The sequence below is a fragment of the Pocillopora verrucosa genome, chromosome 14, assembly GCF_036669915.1.
Source record: "Pocillopora verrucosa isolate sample1 chromosome 14, ASM3666991v2, whole genome shotgun sequence".
Classification (NCBI taxonomy): Eukaryota; Metazoa; Cnidaria; class Anthozoa; order Scleractinia; family Pocilloporidae; genus Pocillopora; species Pocillopora verrucosa.
In genome coordinates, this window is record NC_089325.1 from 6,729,753 (window position 1) to 6,754,104 (window position 24,352).

Genomic DNA, 24,352 nt, shown 5'->3' on the forward strand with positions numbered 1-24,352 from the left:
CGCGCACAACATCGCATCTTGACATTGCTCGTCCATCTGGAGAACGTTTATGTCTGAGCGCGTTCATATTTATCGAGCAGATTATTTCAGTGTTTGTTCTTTCTAATACACAAAACCGTTCGTTTCAGTGTTATTTCAAATTTTGACCCAGTGATCCGCTTTACTTCACACAGTCTTTGGGTTCATCAAACCTAAAATGAGAGGTTATCAGAGAATGCACCGAAGCAAAATATCAAGCACACTTAAAAGGCAAAATATTTAGCACACTTAAAATTGTGTCAGCATGACATGACGAAACTAAACAAACTTAAATTATGCACATTTGTCGTCTTCACACTCGATTACCCAGCCTAGCGTGAGTGAACATATGAAACAGGTCGTGATGTTTCCTCTGGTTTTATGTTATATTGGAGTATTTCCTTCAAGATGGTAAGCTCGGTAAGCTCGTAAGGGTTGTTATATATTTTGAATAATTCTTGTGCGTTTAATATTTTGCTACTGATCATTGTCGAGCTCATGTATGCAAACCATCACGTCCTTAAGAGCAAACATTGCGACATGCTTAAGACTCCTTTCAAACAACGCGTTTTAAAAATTAATATCTTGCGTTATGATAAGTTTCACAGTTCAGGTTTTACCCAACGTCTAACAAAAGGTTGTGTGCACGAAACTGCAGGAAAACTGATTTGCTTTATTATAACAAAGAGATATCGAAACTCTTGCTAATATGCGTTCTCTAGCTCTGTAATATTTAGATATATAATTGTCTCAAGATATTTTCAGAAAAGGTCCTTTCTTCGTTATGTTTCACGGTGTGTACTTTATTGAACATATACATGCAATCGCGAAACAAGCTTTGAGCGTTTTTAACCACAAAGCTGTCTGATAAGCTGTTGTGTTCAATTCACCAATTGGTCATAACCGTGTCTTTAACGAAGTATACTTCTTTCCTAACATGAGTCCTGTAATTTCTTTGACGTGATCCGCCTATGTTACAAGACGCAGTGTAAAGCTTTGTTTAACTACTGCAAAATTTGCTCCGCACAATTTTCCATCAAACTTTGCAGAGTTTTGATCACGGGCAAAAAGAATACACCCTTGCTCCTTTAGATGATAATTATAAATACGTTTATGATAATTAAGGTACAGAGGTAAATGAGAGAAGGATGAGTTCAACCTATGTCCACGTTTGCGTGGTGTTTCCTCAGCTGTATCCGAATTTCTGACACTTTCAACTAGTACATATGTTTCCTTTGTAACATAAACTCTGTTTGTTTAAAAACTTTGTGGTAAAAGGTTCTCAAACAATATAGGCCGACGCAGTTTCCAAGGAGGTCGAGTGCGTTGGGAACAACTCTTACTCAAAAACTTCCTCTTATTACGTCATCGCAAAGAGATTTTTTTGGGGGGGAAATTGGCTTAATGAAACTCTTTCAGTCCACATTTCGGAAATAAATCGCGTGTTAGCAATATCTAATTAATTATTTAAAGATTCAATATTTTATAAGTTTATAGTTTGACGATCGATTTGGAGTCTGCGGCTTTTTTGACTTTCAAATTTCTTTGTCCCTTAGAGAGACAAAACGGATCGTTTGGAAATAAGTACCTCAGTTACAACGAGTACTGACAGCATTCTTAAATTTAGACTTAATTATCATCAAAGAAAAGAATACATTTTCAACAAACAACTTTTAGAGAGAAAAACCACGATTTGTTTACGACTTGTAAACTCGATCTTAAGGCTGATAAGTCTTCTGGTCTGCACAAGGACAGTCCTTAACCAAAATATTTGGTAACTGGCTCATGCCATGCACTTAACGTTTGAAACTAGGTGCCAACATGGTTATTCCTCAAGATGGTATGTAGATGAAGAACTGCTAACGCTGACGGCGGAACTGTTTTTTCATCTACTTTTCTTCTTTTCCTTTAATGGGAAACTAACAAGCCAATTGACTGCGGAAGCTTACCCAATAGTATCGTTATTTGAGCGATTCGCAAGAGTTTTAAAACAGAAGTTTCATATAATTTCTTGAGAAATTATTTTAATCGATGGCGTCGGAAAGAAAGCTTCTACGTGGGCTAAATTTTAATGGACGCGGGAACAAACAGATTGGAGACTGTAAAACTGGTAAAACTATACTGGTTCTTAGAAGGAAAAAAATGGCGAGACCGGACTTGAAATACACAATCACCGGAAGTGAACATTCCTGCACGTGCTCTTACTTTCTGCTTCTTTTCCTAATTACAACAGTCCACGCCTAGAACTGTAAAATATCCGAAATTTGTACAACTCCTTTGTCGCACCTTGCTCATACAGGTTCCGCTTGCTTCACACTATACAGAAAGGTCGAAAATAAACAGCGCGTTTACCACGTGTGTTTATAAAATAATTAGGGTAGTAAGCGCGCTCTCATTGAACAATTAGCCAGTTAAGATAAGTGCATGTAAGCATAGTTGACATTTTCAAGTAAATTTTCGATTTTGAGTGCTGCAATAACAAACTCTGTAAGACATTCTTTGCCATGTCTACAAAATTTTCACAAAAATCCCAAAATGTTCACGAAAACGCACATCAAACTATGTGCCACAAACTGTAAGTATCTCAAACTGTCAAAGCAAACTTTGCATTGCACAACCGATCGGTTGCTATGTTTTGGCTTCTAAATTCTTTGTAACATTTAATTTCCTCATCGACGCTCTCAGCCTAAAAAACTGCTTTCAGTCTGGCAATGATATATGGTCACTTTTTTATTCTGAATGAGACAGCAAAACTTTACTAACCAGCAAAAATTCACAAATTACGATGAGAGATTCAATTTCTCAACCATGTTCTCGGGCTGCCAAATTAGGAAAGGTTTCGTCACTTTCAAAAGCGATCAACCACAGTGACAGTCATTTTCAGGTTAATTAAACTCCTCTTCTTGAAGTTCTTTCCTTAAGAAATCGTATATTTAAGGTGGGACTTAACCTAAAATTTGACTACAAAATGCAATTTTTGTTTTTGGAGAAATCTGAAACTTCAGGCATAGAAGAAAGCCATGACATGAGTTTTTAAGACTAATTTGCTTTATTTTGTTGCCTACGATAAGTTTTCTGCAAGCTAGTAAAAAAATATTTTTGGTTACCATGGCAACGCAACGTAGCATCTTTCAGTCTTGCTCCAATTTGAAGCCCGAAAGTCCATCCAATTCCTAGAATTTCCTCAGTATTTTCAAGAGGAAGCTATATGACCCCTTACATGAAGTATAGCTAGTCGGAGGTGGCGTGGGATTGAAAGCTGGCGTGTTTTCAACTGTGGAGATACTGTGAGAGCGAGATTCGAGTTTTATATCAGCGAAGTTTTTGTCTAAAATGCCAGGAGGGAAGAAGAATACTGTATATAGAAGAAAGCGGAAAGGAAAGCCTTTTACTGGAGTGCAGAGATACGCAAGGAAAGCGAAGAAAATGCCGCGTGCGGATAGAGAAGTCACAAACTCAGCATCGAGTTCCTCGTGTGATGAGGCTCTGTCAGATGCCGAAAGTGCTTCCATCAGTGCTTCGAGACTCAAAATGAGACCAGAAGATTCACCAGATAGTTCATCAAAGATTTCTGATGTAAATGATTTTCAGGGAGAGGGATACAGACTTGTAGACCTCAAGAAATTATATGCCACGTTGTCTGAAGCACATGTGTGCGAGGAAGGTGAGAAAACATAAGTGAACATCTGTTTTACTTTTAACCTTTTCTTTACTGTTCATGTCTCGTAGCATATGCTAGTAACAGTGTGCAGTTTCCATTTTTTTCTCTAAGAATGTTTTTTTACTTCTCTTCAGTACTATCTTTATTGTTTTCATTTATTAAAAATTACAGTTGTAACTGTCTGTTGTGTGGTATGTGGTGAATAAATTTTGTGACTCATATACATGTATGAGAATGCACAAAATAACTTTAGTGTATACTGTTATTATGTTCTAGGGAGTTTAACTCTGAACTCTGAACCTGGAGGCTTCTAAGTGACTGAAAGAAACATTTGCTATGATATTGGATAGTTCATAGCCATGCAAATTTGTGCAGACAATCTTCGTTTTAGCTTTTTAACTTTAATCGCACTTTTCTCAAAATGTGCATTTTGCGCATTCTAGAAAACATATCTCATAGAGGATTTAACCAATTGACTTGAAATTTTCAATGTTTATTGCTTTCAAAGAGTGTCTGGGAATGAGCAAAGGGTTTTTCTGTAGCTTTACTTTGTCAAAAGTTACAAAGAAAATTGTGGTGGAAATTCACCCCCAAAATTTTGCTTTACTTTAACTGGAGGCTGGAACCAAAGTTTTTTATATTTTTTAAAACTCTATGCTCATCCCCATGATTAGCCTATATACTATATAGTTATAAAAACAAATCAGAGCTAGCTGCATTCCATATCAAGATTTCTTTTCTAGAGTACATGTGGGTTGTGCACAGTATGGGGTAACAATATTTTGCTGGTATCAGGTTACAAATAAACTGTGTGCAGAAATAATTGAAAAAACTGAAATCTGTGATTCATTAGCTTTTCAGTGATATATGGTTTTATATGGTTTAACTAAAAACTGTGGATGTGACAAGTCATTGAAAAAAGGGGTCTTTTTTAGGTTAAGTCCCACCTTAAGACACTTTGGTATTTTTCTGTCAGATTTACGAGGATTCAAAGCTGTGTTCTGTGTATTATTTATTCACACGATGCTGGTGCTTGCCACAAATTTCAGCGACTTTGATTTTTATAACCGACGTGAATCTTGAAATACACAATCACCGGAAGTAAATATTCCTGGACGTGCTCTTACTTTCTGCTTCTTTTCCTAATTACAACAGTCCACGCCTAGAACTGTAAAATATCCGAAATTTGTACAACACCTTTGTCGCACCTTGCTCATACAGGTTCCGCTTGCTTCACACTATACAGAAAGGTCGAAAATAGACAGCGCGTTTACCACGTGTATTTATAAAATAATTAGGGTAGTAAGCGCGCTCTCATTGAACAATTGGCCAGTTAACATTTTCAAGTAAATTTTCGATTTTGAGTGCTGCAATAACAAACTCTGTAAGACATTCTTTACCATGTCTATCATGAAATGTTCACGAAAAGCTGTAATTGTTCATTCACACGATGCTAGCGCTTGCCACAGATTTCAACGACTTTGATTTTTATAACGTGAATCTTGATTGGTTTATGTGCCGGTAGATGCGTGTCATGACTTGCGCCCAGAGTATGAATCGAGGAAATCTCTATCAATCAAGTAAATGAAAAAAATTTTCCTTCATTTGTCATTTTATTAGAGAAAAGTATTTTATTAAAGCAATTGGAAACTTTTTTCCCTGTTTTCATACTCTCATCTAAACACTCGGGAGGTTGGGAGAATTCTCAACAGTTATGCAAACCCTTAACTGCGTCTCGGATTTGCATAACTCACAGGGTGCCTAAGCTCTCTCTATGAGGGGACAGCTTTATAAAGCTTTGTTTGGGAGTGTAGGCTCCGTTTCATGACTCCGTAAATAGTAAAGTAAATAAACTCTAACCTACAAATAGTGTTGTTTGTGCTGCTTTAGTTCATTAGGGGTGCTCGTAATAAGCTGTGGTGTTTCTATGGTTACCCTCTCTGTCAAAAAATCACCAGAACTTTTTGAGTAATAATTAGATATTTTAAAGCCATTTTTAAGGAAGTGATAAGAAAAGAGTGAGAGCAATGATGACCTGAAATAAATGTTTTGGGCCACCATCACCATAAGTAAAGGCAGTTTTGCGAACGAAATTGCTCATAATTTATCTGTTTAACTCCGTAAGTGTTACTTGCTCAGTTCCATGTTAAAACTGAAAACCTTTATTCATTACGGAATTATTATAATTTCTACAAAGCGCGGTGCTCGTGCTTATGCTAATTGCATAGTTATGCGTGCTGTGCGAGTGCGAAGGTCACAATTACATGTGCAACATAAGCTTCCATAGGACACTTTCTAAATCGGACGATCAAATTGTCGAAAACTCAGTGAAGTAAAACAAGCTCAGACATTTACTGCATGCAGAAACCTAAGGACCTAAGGCTTAATAATTTCGTTTGAGTTACAATGAATAAGTATTCTGCTACAACCTAAAATGTATCTGGAAAATACACCGCTCTGTCTAAATTCAGGTTAATTTTGATTGTTCAACATAAATAATAAAATTGTATTTAAAACATTTGTTGAGAAAGAGAAGGTGCGGAAGAGGCTCAGTGGTTAAAAACACAGCATGTCCCTCCTGGAGAGATGTTGACACAACATCTCAAATTATTTTTTTCTTGGTTTTTGTGGAATGAGTTTGCACTTTGGTTTAGCTTCAGCCTTTTTCGAGGTTTTCTCAAAATAAATAATGAATATCCCATAAAAATATATTTTTCATATGAAATTACAATAATCTAAAAGTTTAGGAAGAAGGACGATCCACACAGCCACAAGGAATTCCCGTCAATCGTAAGGTTCATAAACATATGCCACGGCAAGTTTTCTCTCCCTCCACTTCCATACTTTGTGACCTGTAGTTTTGTCGCATTTTGCTATTAGAACCGTGTGGTGGTAGTGTACAGGTTTACAAAAATGTTTACATCCAGGACACTTAGCTTTTACTAATATCCGCGGGACACGTTCGGGATCATCGTCCTGTTCCCAGACCCACGGACAATAAGTAGTTCCCGGTATGTTTGAAGCGTCTGCAACTCGAGTAGTTCTTCGTCGTGGAAATGGAGTGGTTGTAAGAAGTGGAATTTCACTTCTTGTCTTTTTCTTCACGAAAATGTATTTTTCCTCAAGAAGACGTAATACTCGTGGCGCTTGTATGTTGGTCTTTTTTTGGCATGGTAACGAGTTTACAAATGACGTCATTGTGGACAGATAAATAATCAGTAGGCAAATAAGCTGAAAAATACAAGAAATGATAATTACAATATAACTAGTGTTCACAAATTCCAGCAGCGATCAGAGGCAAACAAAACCTCGGCATTTAAAAAAGGAAGTTGTTTAGTATAACAAACAAAAAAAAAAAACATGCCAAGCGTATGAAGTTGCCGATACAACATATCAACACCGCATTACCTTTTTAACAGCAAGGAAAAATTTAATTTAAGTAAAACCCTTTGAATAAACAGACGCCCACAAGGCCGGATGTATTTTTGAGACACTAGAGGAAATCCGGTCTCGGAGGAGGTTTGTTTATTCATGAACTTTAAAGTGAACAGTACAATGTTCGCCGTAATAACACCATCGTGTGGAAATTGAGTCAAGTCCGATTTCGCAATGAAGATTCTTCTCCTGAAAGTGTCGTAATTTGAGGTTCTCTCCATTAGAGCGAGTCCTATTGTCATTTTAGTCTCACTTTTGGTTATGCCATTGAATCGCGGACAATGATTACAATTAATTAAAATAAACTCATCAAATACATAGACAGCCGCAAACTTTGTTGCACTTGAGTAACCATGGTGAGCGCGCTTTCCGGTTGATTCTGGTTTGATTATTCGAATACCACGAAGTTAAATCCTCACTCGTTCGTAAGTTCCAACAACTATTTTTGCTGTCTATATGGAAGACTAACGTTGAGTGACGCATGACATTCTCTGACGTAACGTCGCTATGTTAAGTATTAAGATTGTCTCAGCAAATCGAACTACAAAGATAGGCATGAAGGACTATCATATCAAAATATTATGCAGTGTTAGTAGTCTTGCGTTAACGAACAGAAGGGTCTAACTTGTCCAAGTAGTTATGGAAACCACTTCATTCTAACCAATAAGTTCGAAAACTGGTGAGATTTACAAATGTTTCTTGAGTTTGATAGACGTAATATTAATTATGTTTTAATAGTGTTTTTATTGTTTTCTACTAACATAAATTGTAGCCGTGAGTTTTGCAATATTTAGTTCTGTGGACAAATTTTTGACTAGCGGATGACTTTGTCGCTTTAAGTAGCCAGTTTGGTTCGACGGAATCATGCTGAAACGTGTTTTGCGGTCCTAAGTGGTTTATAAATATTTTTGAACACTGAGAGTCTGCCCCCATTAACTCTAAATAGAGAGCTGACTCGCCAGTCCCCTTTCTTAATCTTGAATTAATTAATGGTTGGTCAATTCTCAGTCGGCCGGTTTTACTGAGAAAAACAGGGAATTCTAGGACGAAAAACCACATACACGGAAATGAGAGTCTTCTAGTAAAGCCTATCAGGATTACAAGAGGTTTATTTTCAATGCGGAAAAGGAAGAAAAGGGAAAAAACGTGGAAAGGAAAAAAAGGGTGACTAACAAAAAAGTTGGGTGACGAAAAATGGAGCCTTCTAGTAAGTGAAATTGTTGAATATTTATTTGGCACTCTGAGGTATTTTCAGATCCTAACGAGAATCAAACTGAATTATGTTTATGCCTTCCACCAGACAATTTGTGTATGTAATATCCTAAGGAAGTAGTTAGATGCTGAAACAAAAATCTGACTAAAATTAAAGACTGCTGTATTATGTTTTCGTCACATTTCAGAGTATTAGCCAGTCATCGAATCTTCCTTATTTCAATAGTTATTGATTTAGTAACTCAAAAAAGTATTGAAAAGAATTGTGATGAGCTTAAGATAGATTGTTGGTAAGTTATTTTAGTTAATACACTCAATCTTGACGCAGGACAAATTGTACCGTTCGAGGACACTCCAAGTCTAGTGGTCAATATTAGTGTGAACACGACATGATGCAATTTGCGGTCAGCTTGGTTCATATAACTGAATCTAATTTAATGTTGTGGTCATGACATTTGTGACTCATTCACCGACAGTAATTTTATTAATAGCTATAGAATACCTGCAAAGAAATGTTAGAGTACTCTTCATCTGTATGTGCTAAGTAAGAATCACTGGATAGTGACGATTTTTAAATTTCACTACCTTTTTTTCGTCTTTTCTTGTATGGCGAAACATTTTAGGCCACTATCGGTAATGTCCGTTACCGCTCAGTGGCACCAAATCGCAGTTTATTAATAAAAAATATTTTGATGCATTTAACACTGATTTGTAGTGGAAACCTTCATACCTACAGAGGGGTAACATGTACGAAGCGCCTTAATTTAATAATGGAAAACTTATTTGATTTGTTCTGTCATAATATATAGAAACGCTATACTTGAATTTACAGCAATTTTTATGCATGGTTGAAAACCCTTTTGATCCAATTTAAGATTTGAAAATGCGATTTACAGTAATTTATTTTTCAATTCACCCAAATCCTTATGTTAAGAAGTAACTTTTTAGAGTGCAGTTGTTATTCAAAATTTTATATAACTGAAAATAATAAAGATACTCTAACCTTCATTTTGTTTAGAGACTTTCCCTCTTGTAGGTATAATCTGTGTGATTTGTTAATGTCGATTCCTCATATACTTGAAATTTACGATATTCAAACATTCCCTAACTTTAATCGAATTCATTCTAAAGTTCGGAAATGTTCATTTATATAGAAGTACATAATGTATTTAAAATATGTTTGATTGAAATGCCAGGGAAATGACAATGTTCTTTTTATGACCTTTATGGACAATACATTATGAGAGCTGGGTGTGAAAGAACACTAACAAAATTTGAATAATCTAACGTCACTTTAGTTTTTCAACTTGTTCACAGAGCCGTGTCAAACTGTAACGTCAAAAGTACAAAGACGGTAAAAAACAACTCGTTGTGCGCATGTTGATCTTTGAACCAACCGATTGTGACGGTAGAGGACCTTGCTTTTGTGTGCAGGTCGCTTTCAACTTCCAAATAAGCACCTTGTTGCGATTAAAATGAAGATAAAAACAAATTGTTCGACATCAATCATTACAAATTCTTTGAATTTTATCTCGCTAGGGAAGGAGAGCTTAACCGGAAAATTCATAAGTTAAAGAAAACAAGCTGTTGTTTTGATCTGCGAGGTTGTTGCAAGGTTCTAGAAGAGTGTTGGCTTTAATTTAGGGTTTAAATCGGACAAACGCCTCAGTCTTCTTTGTTACTTATTGTTACTAAAATTACCAATTACCATCTGGGTTCTAATTTAGGATTGTTCCTCAATGATGCAATGCCAGACACATGAAGCCTTATTGCTTATGACAATGCGTTTTCTCGGGGTATTGTACCAAGGGCTTCTTGGAGAATTCGCTGACGATGTTCTTTCTTTCTTTCTTGTCCATGTGCTTTCTTTTATTTCAGATTGCTTTTTGTTTTCTTTGTTTTGGAACCTGATTGTTCTGTTTGAAATCGTGGGCAAAGGCATGTCTATCATAAAATTGTGACATCTAACGAAAATTACATATAGAATGGGAAGACTATGCCACTACTAGTGCGAGTAGCTTTCAATGTGAAATAAAATGGAACAGTGGCAAGCCGAATTGAATCGTATAATCTAGAAGAATTCAGGAAAGGAAATGGACCAAAGGCAATTAAAGGCTGACTGGAAATGACTAGTCAATTCATATCAAATACATCAAAATGAGTAAAGGACTACATTTTTCTTCTTGGCATTTTTAGTTCGTGGCTGAAGAATCTCCTAGACGGCGTGCCCATAATGGCGGGAGTTGTCGCGGACGCCCACCAAGCAGTAAGTACCCATTGTTTTTTTTTTTTTTTGATGGATGTCTCTGGGGTCTGTTAAACCATTGTAACAGCAAAAAAAAAATCAACCACAAACGACAACTCTTGGGATCAGAATTTCCGTTTCCTGCCTGTTATTTTTGTGTCTGATTTACCACGCAGTCCGCTGTTCACGTGTAAACTTCGTTACGTTCAATTTCCGGTTTAGAGTACCACGCTCCAGAATTATTTACACAGATTGCACAGATCTTATCTGCATCGGTTAAAACGATGAAATTAAGAGGAGAATCGGCAGAAAGAACTCTATCAAATCGGGAAGGTGTTTGTCTGGATACGTTGATTAGCGAGGGCCTAAAGATGACAACCTAAACAAGCCTGTAGATCAATTTCCATGTTATCGCAGACTCGACTTAACTTAATTTGCATTATCCCAGAAATCGTACTTATAGGGTAGGTCTTGTTACATTCTTATTAAGTCTTCGCATTTTTCGTAAGGATGAAAAATACCTTTGAATCATAATTACCTTATAACTTGAAGTTTATGTGTTAGTATTTGTCGTGGCGTACACCATTTATCAATCCTTCACAAATTTTAACAAGAACGTAAAACTGACAAAAAACTCAGTACCGCGATAAACAATCATGCAGTTTTTACTGAAACAAATTTGACGCAATCAACATAACTTGTAATATAACCGACCAACAATTACATCAACATTTCTTCTCATAAAGCTGACGCGGGTAAAATTCTTTCCATATATGTACCTATATATCTAATTCCATCCTGAAGTGATTTTGAGCTGTCTTACATTTGTCATTTAATTCTATATCACATAAAAGTTACTAAATACATAGGCCTAGATTATCGCATGGCTTTTCCTACCTTACAATACTGGCTGCATGGGTGACAAGACATTTTCCGTCAGTCTATTTGAGCAAATTGCTATGTGAAATATTTACATCCAGTGACTGATATTGTGAATGCAGACATGACTAAGTATTTGTTTATTTATAGACAGCGTATTCAAAGAAGAACTGAAACGTTCCACTCATGCATTAACTGAAACTAGTGCACGCAATGTTTGTTGCAGATCAATGATCCAGCCAACCTTCGGATCGTTTCAAAAAGTAAACAAAGGTTTAGTCACTTTAATAGGTAGTGAAAAGTTAATGAAAATTCTCTTTTAAGTCCCTAATGGCAAGTTACTCGCAATCTTAGAGAAAATGTTTCAATTTCACTGTATAAGTCAAGATTACTGTATATTTTCGGAAAATTATGTTTCAAGAGACGTACACAACATTGCTTGATTCGTTTAGAACTTTTTTGCTTGTATCATCTTTATTCTAGCATAAAAAGGCAGGGAACTGGTATGTTCTGATGATTGATGCTAAGAAAATGCCGAGGGAGCACATTTTGTCGTCGCACATGTGCCGCCTAGAGTCTGACTGTCAAACGGACATGCACATCAACTTTGTCGCTTGTTTTCGAAAGAAAAATGCTGAGTTTTGCGTTCGTGAGGTCAGCTTCTTCTCAGAATAAAAACTATCAGGCCAGCGTAAACGAACCTTGGTCACGGTACATGCATCCGACGATAAATCTTTAAATTTGTCATTTGCAATTCGTGAAATCTTTCTCACTCTCCACCATTTTTGTTACTTCTTGGTTTAATCTCCTCAGCTCTCTTTCGTTTTTCTTTTTTTTAAGCAAAAAATGGGTAATTTTGTAACCATATTATAATTGAAGACAGTTTAAATAGCACGTCGTGCAAATTGACTCAAAATATTGTGACGTCATTTTTTAACCAATACTGTTGTTATCAAGTTTAAAAATATTACCTGAAACAATATATCAATCACTGGTTAAAACTAGTCACTCAGCACGCATTAGTGCATTGAATGTCTACATAGCATGTTTTACGCATGCCTTAATCTTTTTGTTTGGATATGTTTGTTTGCTGAACTTTGACAGTGATAGCTAAGACACCAACACAATATTTATAGTTTTAGCACCTTGATCAAAATAGGAAACCTAACAACCGAACAACCTAACCTCCAACTCGTTATTACATTCCGTATTCGTCCACGTCCTTTGCCATGCTTGCTCCGTCTTAACTTACTGTCTTTCTTCTGTCTAGTTGAAGCTATTTCTGAACATCACAAAATACATAAATGTAGCTAATTTATGATACTGCAACAATATAAACATTGCTTCCACGGCGAACTGAGAAGCACCGAAAAAAGACTACAAAATGTCATTAAGCGATACGGGCATAAACACTATCACAGCTTCGATTGACAGAAATTATGATGTCTTAATATCGGGAGAAAGTGGTAAGGATTCAGTCCGAACTCTGTATGATGAAAAGGCAATTTTTAATTCTCTCAGGACCTTGAAGTAGGGTAGTGTTAAAATCTAAGGATACAAAACGTCATCTCTGCTTATTATTGAAGTGAATAAACTTTTGATGCTCTCTGACTAGTTCCGAGCGATGTTCTTCCAAAGGGGCCTCTACTGGTGGATTTAGTCTATTTGAAGATTCGTTGTAACAAATGGGAATTAGACGATTAACTTTAAAAGATTGTGTGAATTACATCTCGAAGTAGGCACAAGAAAATTAAACTGGATTTATGACCCAGGCCCAGTTTCTGTAGAAAAAGATGCTTTTATTCGATTGTTTCTTGTGTGTATGATCTTTCGGAAATGGAAACTTAAATTTAGCTCTAATATATTCTTCGCGCATCCATTAAGGAAGACGGTTTTCGGTCCTTCTCAATTTGTTTGTATCTACACATTCTTATCGCCTCTAGCTCAGGTTAACCGATGACGGGTTCATGGTTATTTTGTCAAGAGAAAGTACTCGATGCCGGTTACGCCAGTAAACAACTCCTCCGCTTCCTATTGAAACAAGTGAATGAAAAAGCAGAAAGTTCGGCGAAAGTATGAGTTTCAAAAGCGGGCGTATTGAAGGGTGGATCTCAAACTGAGTGAATTATTTGTTTTAAATTACTGAATAACCTTTGATTTCGCCGAGAATTTTTTCTTATAGTTTGTGTAATTCATTCCAAATTCCACTTTTATCGAATTTATCATTGCAAGATACGTAAAAAATTGTTAATAGAGCTTAGTTTCACTTAACTTCTATATGGCCGTGAGGAGAAAATTGAATTACATGGAACTTTTGGGTATGTTATACTATATAATGTTACAAATGAGATTGGGCGAACGATGCACAGCCATCTTAACAGATTGTCGTGGCACGAGATTGTGGGAACATTCTGTAAAGATCATAGTGTGGAATTTGCTGAGTCCAATATTTCCAACATTTCTTCTATATTCCGTGGCATAATATTGAACCTTCTCACTGGTTTGCTTTTAACTCGACAGATTATTTTATAGGTGGTTGGTTCAAACGTCTGGCCGAAAGGCGGTCGAGAATGATACTGCCGGCGCGAAAGCGAAATTTTGAGTTTGTATACCGTGCAAGTGCTAATCACAAGTGACAGCCACAATGACAAACTAATGTTACCTTTTTGCGTAAAAATATCATGTTAACTAGGCTGAAAACCAACCTGGAAGACCCCAAATCGTTTATCGAAAGCATTCAAATTAAAATACGATAAAATACGATATGTAATATGTTGTTTTCAGTTTGGCACAGGGAAGTTCCGGTTTACCCCTGTGAATAAAGACTGACGAAGAAGTTGCATGACGCTTATGGTAGCCCTAGTAGTTAGATAACAGATTTTAAAAATAATAACAGATACAAAAAGCTTTGAATTGTATCAAACCGTTATAATGTCTGTTAGCTTTGATAGTAAGCCTGTTAACAGAGAGTCAAAGAAAACCTTTGTGATCGAATGAACAGATAATTTTGCGACACGCACATTTCAGACGGTTTTAATCTTGTTTGTACTCCCATCGACCAGGTATATATATGGAACAAGGTTCAATTTCTCTTAGCATTCGGCCAAAGAGAACTACTGTACTAGAGACGCATGAAAACTGATCCTAAGATTATTTCACAACTATCGCTGTACTTACCACAGAAGAACTGCGGTTATTAAACTGGAGAACAGTTTCCTTGTAGCCACGTTTGAATTCCTTCATGATGCGAGGAGACCTCTTCCGAATCAGGAAGGTCACGGAAAATGACTAGAAAATCGCGCGCTGGCGAATTTTATCCATTCTTGGCGCTATTCTGGTATATTCTCTGCATTACCAAACGTAAGCCCCCCTACCACTCCTCCACCTATATACCTCTTTTCTGCTATAGGCTCGTGTACGAGGATACATTCCCCTGGAAAATTTTGCTTTATGAGTAAGCCATATGTAATTTTGTCTTGTAGCGGGCATTTTGAAAACCGTTGCGCGTGTGAGGTCTAAAGCAAGTTGCCCGAGCGTTCCATAACTATAAGTAAAGGACTCCCTACGGGAATGAAACTAAAACCTAGTTCACGCGTTCGATGCAAATGCCAACGCAAATGCAAATGCAAATGCAAGCAAGATCACGCGTGTCACGCAAACGCGGGGAAAGTGAGGTACGCAATCGCAGCGGAAGTATTTTTCCAAGATGGCCGACCATAGATGGAAGATGCAGGTTCAAGAAAATGAAAATGTCTTCATTCCTTGCGCTGACGCTCGCGCTTACATTTGAATTGGCGTTGAGGTAGCTCACAAGTGGAAATCCTTGCACCTACATTTGCGTTTGGACATGCTTAGGGACGCGGAAAAACTCAAAAATTAAATCCCTCTGAAGTTAAAAAAAAGTGGAACTAAACAGAATATCGCTACTGAACTTGTTAAATTTGTTTCGATTGGCCGTGTACACCTGAGGAGGCAATAAATGTTCGATTTTCCATCAAGCGTTGAAAACAAAATTTCCTCCTGGCGGACACGTAACTGGTCTTTTACATTTAAGCTACTCTTTATGCTGAGATAAAGGTATTTAAGGTGATCTAAGTAGCCTATCGTATTAGGCAGAAGACTATTTGTTTCAAGGACACCAAATAAGTCTGTCTGCAGATCGCAGTTTACAGTTTACCCTACGTTTAACGATGTGTTAGCTAGGGCTTCAGTCAGTGTAATCACTTGACTAACGTTAAGTGAAAACTGTGTATTTTTTTATTTCGAAGATCTGAAGGATTACTTGAAAAAAAATTGTTGATTAAATTCTGAATCAGTGATTGACGGTAACACATGTTGATTTCCTGTGAATGCACTAAAATCGTTGACCATTAATTAACATTATATGTTTGTAGCCAAAACGTCTATCAAAAAACCTCTTAGTTTGTTTTGATGCACCTCTCTGGTACATAACATGTACATTAACAAAAACATGGATAGTCGTAAAGTCCCCTTGTTGAGGTATTAACAAAGATGGTAGCTAGCTTTCCTTAGGTTTTTCTTACAATCATCTGTTCTAATGAATTCTCTGTAAAGTTGGACTTCTTGTAAGACGTATTATCACGATGACATATTGCACGGTAACAGACTGCAGAAAAACAACTGAGGTTTATACATCTCGGCATTTCCTAAATGCTTTAGTTTCTTTCACTCCCAACTCTTTGCTTCAGATGTTGCCTCTCTCTCTGCCTATGTATTGTTTCAATGGTAATTACTTGCTTTTGTAACTTTCCACTTGATAAGTTTGTTACAAGTAACAACATTGCAGGTGAATTAGTAATCAACTTTTGAACTACAATTCTTCTTACCTTAATCATTTTTTAGATGTCCTGCGAATTATTCAAAAACACGATCCAAGGTGAGGGGCTATCATTTCTTCCTTGTGCAGAGACTAAACCAAGGTTCTCATTTTATCTGGGTCTCAAGTAGTAAACTGATGAGATAGGGCCACTATTTTTAAACCATTCGCAATGCTAGAAACTCGTGATAACACCATGACCTAAACGGAAACGGAAGACATAAGGATAACTCCATTTGATCTCCAGCTGTGAATCGTCTCTATCACTATGGGTTTTGTCTTTTGCTTGCTCTTCTTGTTAAGTTAGTTTCACTTAAAAGGTTTGTGAAATGTGCCCAGGGCGTTTTTAAGCTTCCGCAAGAGCGAGCAGTGATGAAAAAAGGATTTTTATCATTATAAATAGGCAAAAGAAACATTCGTAAAAAGTGCTGACTCAAAAGTTATTCATTTTATGCAAACGGGAAACCTCAAGTCTCCTTCGCAGTCGTTGTTTGGTTTTGTTGATAGGGGAGGGGAGGGAGAGAGCGGGTTGCTTGATGAGACCAAACCAATGCTGGCCAACGAACATGGATGCAGCCCTTACAAAAGTTTCACAACACAAAACAATAAAAATCGCTGAAAATTATAATAATTTGGAATATATAACGCCATGATGTTGCGCGAAATACAAAGATCGAGAACTCAACTCCTATTTAAACGATAAGTTAGACAAAAGAAAACGCGACTGAAATGGTAGCGTAGCATTGCGCTGGTAGACCGTTTCAGTAAGCATTTCAGTTACCTTTAGGATCACGAGTTTCCTACCTTAAGTACGTCAAGGACTTGCTCGACGTTTATTTCTTTTTCTCCAGAGCACCTTGAACTTTGAACTTTGTTTTGTTGATGCGGGAATCGAAGAAAGAACCAGGTTTTTCCATCTGGCGCACCCGCTGAGCCATTATTACCTTCAAGCATTTGCCTAGCGACGATTTTACTCCTATTGTCACTACCAAAGAAAAGATTGAATTAACAGGAAAAGGTATCTATATGTCAGTTTTAGACCTTAGGACATTTCTCTCTGTGCAGGTATGAAAACAACTGCTGCTGAATTTGCATATCAAGGAGCCATAGGTTCATAAAGTAAAGTTCATAAACGCTTCTCTACAGTTAAATTGAAACGTTCCCTTTACATATAATTTGAAGAAATTTTTGAAGTTTTTCCTTTTGTGAACTGTCCATTTGTTTTCTAATATTTTATATTATTTTAAAATATAGTCTTTATTTCCTGATAAGTCTATGTGAAGAAAAGAAAAAAAAAAGATGTTACCATCTCATCCGCTTTCAGAGACATTCTTGTATTTTCTGCGTCAACCAACCGGCTTCGTGGAGGCGCTCTCATTCGGTCATGTAAGCTTTTAGATTCAGGGAACTCAGTTCAGAGTCGCTTCCTATTCAGCACCTTTTCCCAGAATAGCGACAATTTCAATGTTTACCACCATCAATTTTTCTTCCCAAGATTTTTGACATCATTCCCATCTTCTTTTCTGTTGCTTAAATTTGAGAAAAAGAAAATCAACCGTATTTCAGTGGTAATTTTATGCTTACGTCCCATGCGTGACGGCCCGACTGAAATATTCATACTTAAGCATTGACATTTGTCAGTCTTGTTTTTATCCTCCAATTAGATGCATCTCGTCTCTTCCTCAATCCGGACCTATACCGTAATACACGACGTGAGGGCCTAAGAGGAAAATGTGTAACTTAGTCGTCGACGCAATTGATAATTTCCTCATAAGCAACGAAACGCAAATCGTTTGGTGAAGCATGCTGCTTGCGTTCCCTTCTCTTTAGTAAGCAGTTGCGATGGCGACACAATTGTAGCAAACATTCCTCGAAGGAAGAAATATGTTCCCCCTTTGTATGCCTAGAAACTGCGTCAGAACTCTCCGTAGCGATAAGTTTGAGGGCACCTCTCAGTTCCAAATGTAAAAATTAAAACTTTTACTAAAGCTTACCTCTTCTCATAAATGCTACTGCAAAACATAGTAATTTGGCGTCGGCTCCGCCGCTTCGCGGATACACAACATTCTTCTCCTGTGAAAACAATTGGTCGATAGTCGCGGCACGATGGTAATTCGTTATATAAAAGTTTACAAGAACGTTTGAAAGAACCCTATGGAGCCAATCCAACGGATCATTTTTCACGAGGCTCGGCGAATGCTTCCTCTCCCACGTCAAGGTCTGCTTTAGTATGATAGGATGGTGTTACAAAGAGCATTCGGAAAGTATGTGCTTATGCGTAACCACTGTTTCACATCGTCCATGTTGCCATCAAACTTTGTCGGATCAAGGGCCGCGATTTATTTTCGTCAGCTTCACGCACAGAGGAAGTTTAGGGAATTACTTCCTTTCTACTTGTCACGGGGAAATTGCATGACGAGCGAAAGGCAAAGCTGTGTCATAATCGTGGACCCTTTGTCACAGTATCTACCGATCCGTAACGTGCATCGATTTGAGATGATTGTGGTTTATACAGCGTCCTTTGTCCTTATTTCAGACGATTCTATTGTCAATCATTATGTCAGGAAATAGACTAGAATGGTCGAATACTCGCAGAAGATCCAAAGTCACAAACCATTCTCATTATCTTCTGAAATTTAAAGTTTAAATCCATGATATTTTTTCTAGATGTGGTCCGACAAGCTGTCGGGTATAATTTTTATCCATTTTTAAGTAGAGAGAAGCACAATCACAGGTTACAGAGGAGATGTTTGAATACCGTTTTAGCTCTAGTATCATTTAAGCCTTCATTTTTTTCTTGGTTTACTCGCACTTCATATGTGAATAGGATTACTCTAATTTTATATATTTTATGTTTCTTAGACTTATTAGTGAAACCACGGTAATCCAAAAAACCTCGCAACATCACTTACAATGATTTTTTTGTCCACTGTGCTGATATTTTGAGCATGGAAGTCAATATTAGCTAAGATTTTACCTTTACTGTCGTCATTTTAAAATGAACGGCAAACAACAGGAAGTACGAGTATTTCTGCACTTAACGAGTATTTATGCACTTAAAGAAATCATGAAAATCGCTTTTTAGCGCACGCGAGTCTAAGTCTACATAAATCAGTTATTAGTTAACGTTCATGTCATCGAAAATTTTCCGCTTAGATGAAATTAACGGTGTGTCCGGAAATGCTTGAACACTTGTCTCATTCGTGTCTATAATTATGCAAGGAATGAGTGTCTAAAGTCACGCTAGTCACGACCAACACTTCGCAAATGGATTTTACGATTTTTGACTCAAAGTGTCCCTCTTCTCGACGAAATGTTTACAGATATTCTTTCAAACGCGCGAATGATACTTTTCCACTAGAAAACTGGCTTTTCGAGGTGTTCCCCAAGTAAAAAAGAATTATTGTCGTCCGGCGACACACCTGTGGTCGCCCAAATTAAGGAATGTTCTTAAGTTGCAATTGTTAAGTGAGCCATAATAACGCTAATATACTTTAGTTGAGGCCGGTATAGAAACTCTCACTTGAACTTGCTTTTTGACACGGCAACAAGTCAGTCCGTTTGGGACGATTGGACTCTATTGTCAATTCAAGAAACGGAAGGTGAGTATCGTAAATTCTGTTATACCGTTGTCCAAGTGAAGAAAAAACTCCTGCTGTTTGAATTAGCTTTTCTGGAGTACTACTGGAAAAAATATTTTCCTTCAAGTCGTTGGCAATTCACTCGTTTACTCTGCAACAGCCGGCCTTAAGGTAAATTTTATCCGCACAGCTCTTGGTTGATTTACACGAACTATAAATCATAAAGTTTATTTTATCAAGAGTCTGTTAGTCTGAGAGTTTAGGGCTCAGGTTATTAAAAACGGGAAACAAACAAACAAATCATTCCAAGTAGGAAAAAATCCTATTTGAGAACATCGCGACAGAAAAGTTAAATGAATATGTTACAGTAGATATTGGTGTTCTATAGAAAACTGAGATCCAATATCATAACAGTACAGTCTTGTATACTATCAAAACTTGAGCAGTCTGTATAATCTATCTCAAATAAACTGCAAACAGTTATTAGACGAATATTGTTGATCTGACAGTTGGACTTTTCCTTCGCTTAATCGGCCATACTTTCCGATAACGTAATGAATACCTCTTTACCATAAGCTTCACAACCGAACGACTCAAATGTAACGGTTCAATTGCGTCAGGGTTCATCAAGCTCCGGCGAAATCCAGCGAGACGTTCGTGTATCGCAGTGAGAAAAAGAGCAGTATCGTAACTTGGTCTGCAGTAATTTTGAGCGCTACCGATACATCGTAAAATTATTCATTTTAACACAGGTAAAACAGTCAGTTTCCCTTCCAGAACCTCCAGAGAACGTGGTGTGATTGTTCGGACACATAGCAAAGGGTTCTTAACAATCCGCTTACTATCGAGGCATGCTGTATGTGTAGATGTGTTCACGAAAGATCAAAAAGAAGCTCTAGAGATAATACGAGAGCTTCTCAAATTATATCTCTAACGTGATTTTGGAAAATATATTTCAAAGGTTTCGGCTTTGTTAAGTAGAAGCATCACTTAGGGAAGGTATGCGGAACTTTAAAGTTACGAATACTGATATCCGACGATGATTTTGCACATTCCATTTGCAAAGTCTAGTATACTTTCATGAGCCATCGATCTTTTGTTTTCATTTCTTCGACTGCTTTCATTTTTTTTCCGTTGTGTTTGTTTTGTTGAAACCGTAAAAAACAGCTTATCGATGACCCCAAGGCAAAATCGTGATCAAAAGCGATCTGATGTCACAGTTGACAGCCATCTTAAGAAATTATCAATTTGTGGTTTCCACCGCCCATGCTGTCGCAACACTTTTAATTTTAGCCGGATAGATTTGTCTTTAACTTTTACACAACCTCTTCCTTCGGTTTCTGACATTTGAGTAAATGTTTCCACCCGGATGGGAAAGAACCCTTTATAAACGATCTCTATAGTGTCAGATATTCTACAAGTCACCGACTTTTATGTATTACGTATAATTGTTGACATCAATATCGAGCATCAGTAAGATTTAGATGGCAAATTTCGTTTCTTAACAATTGCGAAAGCCTGTTCTTTATATGATTTGACGATGGCTTCCATTGGTCTTACTAACGGGTCAGCTGAGGCAATAACATGAAGGAATGAGAGGCGTTTATGGACGTTCTATTTAAGACAAAAAAATTATCTTTTGTATTTTGAGACAATGTTTTCTCAATTCTCTTTCAAAACAGTCAATCAAAATGAAATGAGTCAACATCTGCCATTATTATGGTTGCCAAGCAAATTTATCATCAAGTCCTTTTAATCACAACAGATTGTTGACAAAGTTAAAACTTCCTTGGGTGGTCATGCGTTACTGCATCACGCCCGTGTACGCTAATTATGGGAAAACCCCGCATAATCGTACAGCTGATAATCACATGTTTAATGTGTCTATTTCTGCTCGTTTACATCATCACTGATAATGGTATTTCTTATCTGGATTTTTTTCCTTCAGAAGACTCCCGTTCAAGAAGCTGATACAAATGGCTTCCCGTTATGAGGCGATGTCCGGACAAGCTTGGCACGAAGAACTACAAAATTTTCTTCCACATGCACTGGATTGTGTCGACCCTAACTGCCTTTTACCTCTCTGTGTTAACTTAAAACTAACTTTGCGGCACGCGCAAGGCTGTAAAAAGGTAGACAACTGTACAATTTGTCAGGGGATCAAGTCTCTCGCCTCAAGTCATTCCAATTCCTGTAGAGACTATTATTGCCGTGTGCCATTTTGCATGGAAGCCAAAGTAACGGCACAACAACAGGTACTCATGGATGAATTAGGGAAAGTGTTCGATGCAGGACTGGACAGCCAAGAAGATGGTGAAGCCATTCATCCTTCGCAAGATACAAAAGAGGAATGTAGACGAGAGGAAGCTTCCAGAATGCACAGTGATTCTCACTGCATGGCAGTTAGAAACAGTGAAACATCAACACCGGTTGAACTCAACAATGGACCCAGTGGGAACACTCCGGCCACACAGGCGCCATTGTCAGAGGCAAGTTACTTTCAACTTGCAACCAAAAATTCAACTCAGGTCCCTGACTCAGTGGAGCCGATCCTGCCAGATTTGAGAAAACGTTCGTCAACCGTACAAAAACCAAAACACCCTCAGTCTGGCCTCCATGAGAGTTTGCATGGAAACTACATCCCAACCTGTACGTTGAAATGGTTACCATCCAAAGCAGATATTTTTTCAGTTACGAACCAACCTCGACCAGCCCCTAAAAGGAAATGCGAGACCATCACCGTCTCTACTGGTGAATCAGCTTCTCCACCGACTAAAGTTATTCGAGGTGCCTCTACTAGTCTTAAATCACAGCAAGATGATAGTCCTGAGATCGAAATAATAGGAATAAAATCATCTGGGCGACTAGCTAACCAACTTAAAGGAACGGCCCCGCCGAACGACACCAACCGTTGTAAGGAGAAGTCCAGCAAAACCGTGTTCTCACCACCAGCACCTTTGAGGATTGCCGCCAAGAAACAGGATGAAAAAGCGGGCTCAATGACACACCAGTGCCACTTCACCAAAAGGAATACCTTACCAAAGAAAGTCCCTTCTTTTAAGCCTACAGCAGGAGTGCAGTATTCAAAAGTTTCCGCAAAGAGTCGGTTCACCCTCTCGGATTCCTCTCAGACTGATTTTCATCAGGCCTGTCAGGAAGAAGTTAAAGTAAATAATGATTTAGTGGATGATTTTCTCGAAGAGATGTTCTCCACACCACCACCATCTCCAACATTTGAAATGTGGCTGGGAGAGAACGCTGGATCCAAAGAAAATTCCTCAGCATTGAAGGTTGTCCTCTTGGAAACGTTATTTCAACTGTTCGGAGTTGTAACTCAGCCCAAAACAGAGAAACAAGAAGCTGTGTTTGTTGATTTGCTTGAACGGACTCTTGGCATGATGAAAACAGAGATAGCAAAGTGGTGAAGTCTTGAATACTGACTCTCAATAGTCGCAGCCTCTCATCTTTTCATTTGAACTTTGTTGACTCATTTCACATTGTCCAATGCTGTTTTGCCGAGTAACTGTAATTGTTCTTATCAAAAGTTTTGATAAGAACGATAAGGTCTTCTCCGTTATTTTCGGTCACAGGTGGAAGTCACGATTCAAATAAGGACACTGAGTATTTTTCTTGGTAAGGTGTCTAAAAATTTAACTTAAACCAGTTGAGTGTTTTCCTGGTCTCTAAAATTTTGGGACAGCCTTGCTAACCTTTCCAGAGTGTGCTTTTTTTTAGTTTGATAAGCGTTTCTTTTTATAAAAGAATCATTGTACACCAATTTTTTGGTGCAATCCAAATATCGCAAAGGTTCAAATTGTTATGATAACCATAACTTTGTGTTCAGAGTGTGCCATTTTAAGTAAAATTAATAATAAAGTGTTTGAAGCTCACCTTGATAGAAAATTCTACTTGTTACCAGTGGGCTGAACTTTGCAATTCTGAGGTTGCATCAGTTATTTTCATAGGTGAGAACTTAAGTGATTTTATCGAAAGGCCGTTTGTAAATTACAATGGAAAGGATAACCTGAGGGGAGAACCACACTCGAGTTCCCATTCTTTCACCTTCAATAAAGGCCTGTTCATACCGTGCGTGACTAAGAACACACACGCGGCGTTCGCACACTTGACAAATTGAGTGACCAGTCGTTCCATGTGCATTACTCCCAGAACAAATCTTAGGGATACGTCGCAGGGGCAGCTCGCCTTCGGTGATATGAGGGAGTTTTCATGAAAGTCTTTATATCTACGAGAGAATTTGTTTTTGTTTCTCCCACGAGCCAAATTGACGTTGGGACTCGCCTTTGTAGGGTTAGCAACGAATCTGTTGACACTTAAGGCCACGAAAAAAGCTTGGCTTGAAAATGGATCGTGCAGGAAATATCATAGATTGCGGGCTCAGTTACTATTTTGTGTCAACCTACATTTTATTTTCATGCAATTCGGCTTTAGGGACTCGTGGAACATTTAAAAATTTACTCATGTAG

The 24,352-nt window shown here is 37.6% G+C and overlaps 2 protein-coding genes and 1 long non-coding RNA gene across 7 annotated transcripts; 2 read left to right on the forward strand and 1 right to left on the reverse strand.

Moving 5' to 3' along the window:
- Nucleotides 1-345: 345 nt before the first annotated feature.
- LOC131794848 (uncharacterized) lies at nucleotides 346-23,708 on the forward strand. 4 transcript variants are annotated; one of them, XR_010716158.1, is made up of 4 exons: nucleotides 346-438; nucleotides 10,523-10,592; nucleotides 17,139-17,305; nucleotides 17,952-18,285. XR_010716158.1 is itself a non-coding variant. In XM_066161139.1 (3 exons), exon 3 carries the CDS (start codon nucleotides 21,845-21,847, stop codon nucleotides 23,291-23,293), a length of 1,449 nt encoding a protein of 482 aa, XP_066017236.1. In that variant the 5' UTR covers nucleotides 346-438; nucleotides 10,523-10,592; nucleotides 21,817-21,844; the 3' UTR covers nucleotides 23,294-23,708. The 4 variants fall into 4 exon arrangements, 3 of the variants coding, with proteins under 3 accessions (XP_066017236.1, XP_058968398.2, XP_066017235.1); XM_066161139.1 differs by lacking the exons at nucleotides 17,139-17,305; nucleotides 17,952-18,285 and adding an exon at nucleotides 21,817-23,708; XM_059112415.2 differs by lacking the exons at nucleotides 346-438; nucleotides 10,523-10,592; nucleotides 17,952-18,285 and adding an exon at nucleotides 21,817-23,708 and having other exon boundaries at nucleotides 17,253-17,305.
- Nucleotides 3,029-4,511, forward strand: LOC131773116 (uncharacterized). The gene is made up of 2 exons (XM_059089086.2): nucleotides 3,029-3,682; nucleotides 3,956-4,511. The coding sequence occupies exons 1-2, from the start codon at nucleotides 3,352-3,354 to the stop codon at nucleotides 3,991-3,993; spliced, it is 369 nt and encodes a 122-aa protein (XP_058945069.2). The 5' UTR covers nucleotides 3,029-3,351; the 3' UTR covers nucleotides 3,994-4,511.
- Nucleotides 16,304-18,718, reverse strand: LOC136278013 (uncharacterized). 2 transcript variants are annotated; one of them, XR_010716159.1, is made up of 5 exons: nucleotides 18,282-18,718; nucleotides 17,908-18,007; nucleotides 17,594-17,816; nucleotides 17,092-17,272; nucleotides 16,304-16,488 (listed from the first exon to the last, which is right to left on the reverse strand). It is a non-coding gene; the product is annotated as an uncharacterized lncRNA (long non-coding RNA). The 2 variants fall into 2 exon arrangements; XR_010716160.1 differs by lacking the exon at nucleotides 17,908-18,007.
- Nucleotides 23,709-24,352: the final 644 nt, after the last annotated feature.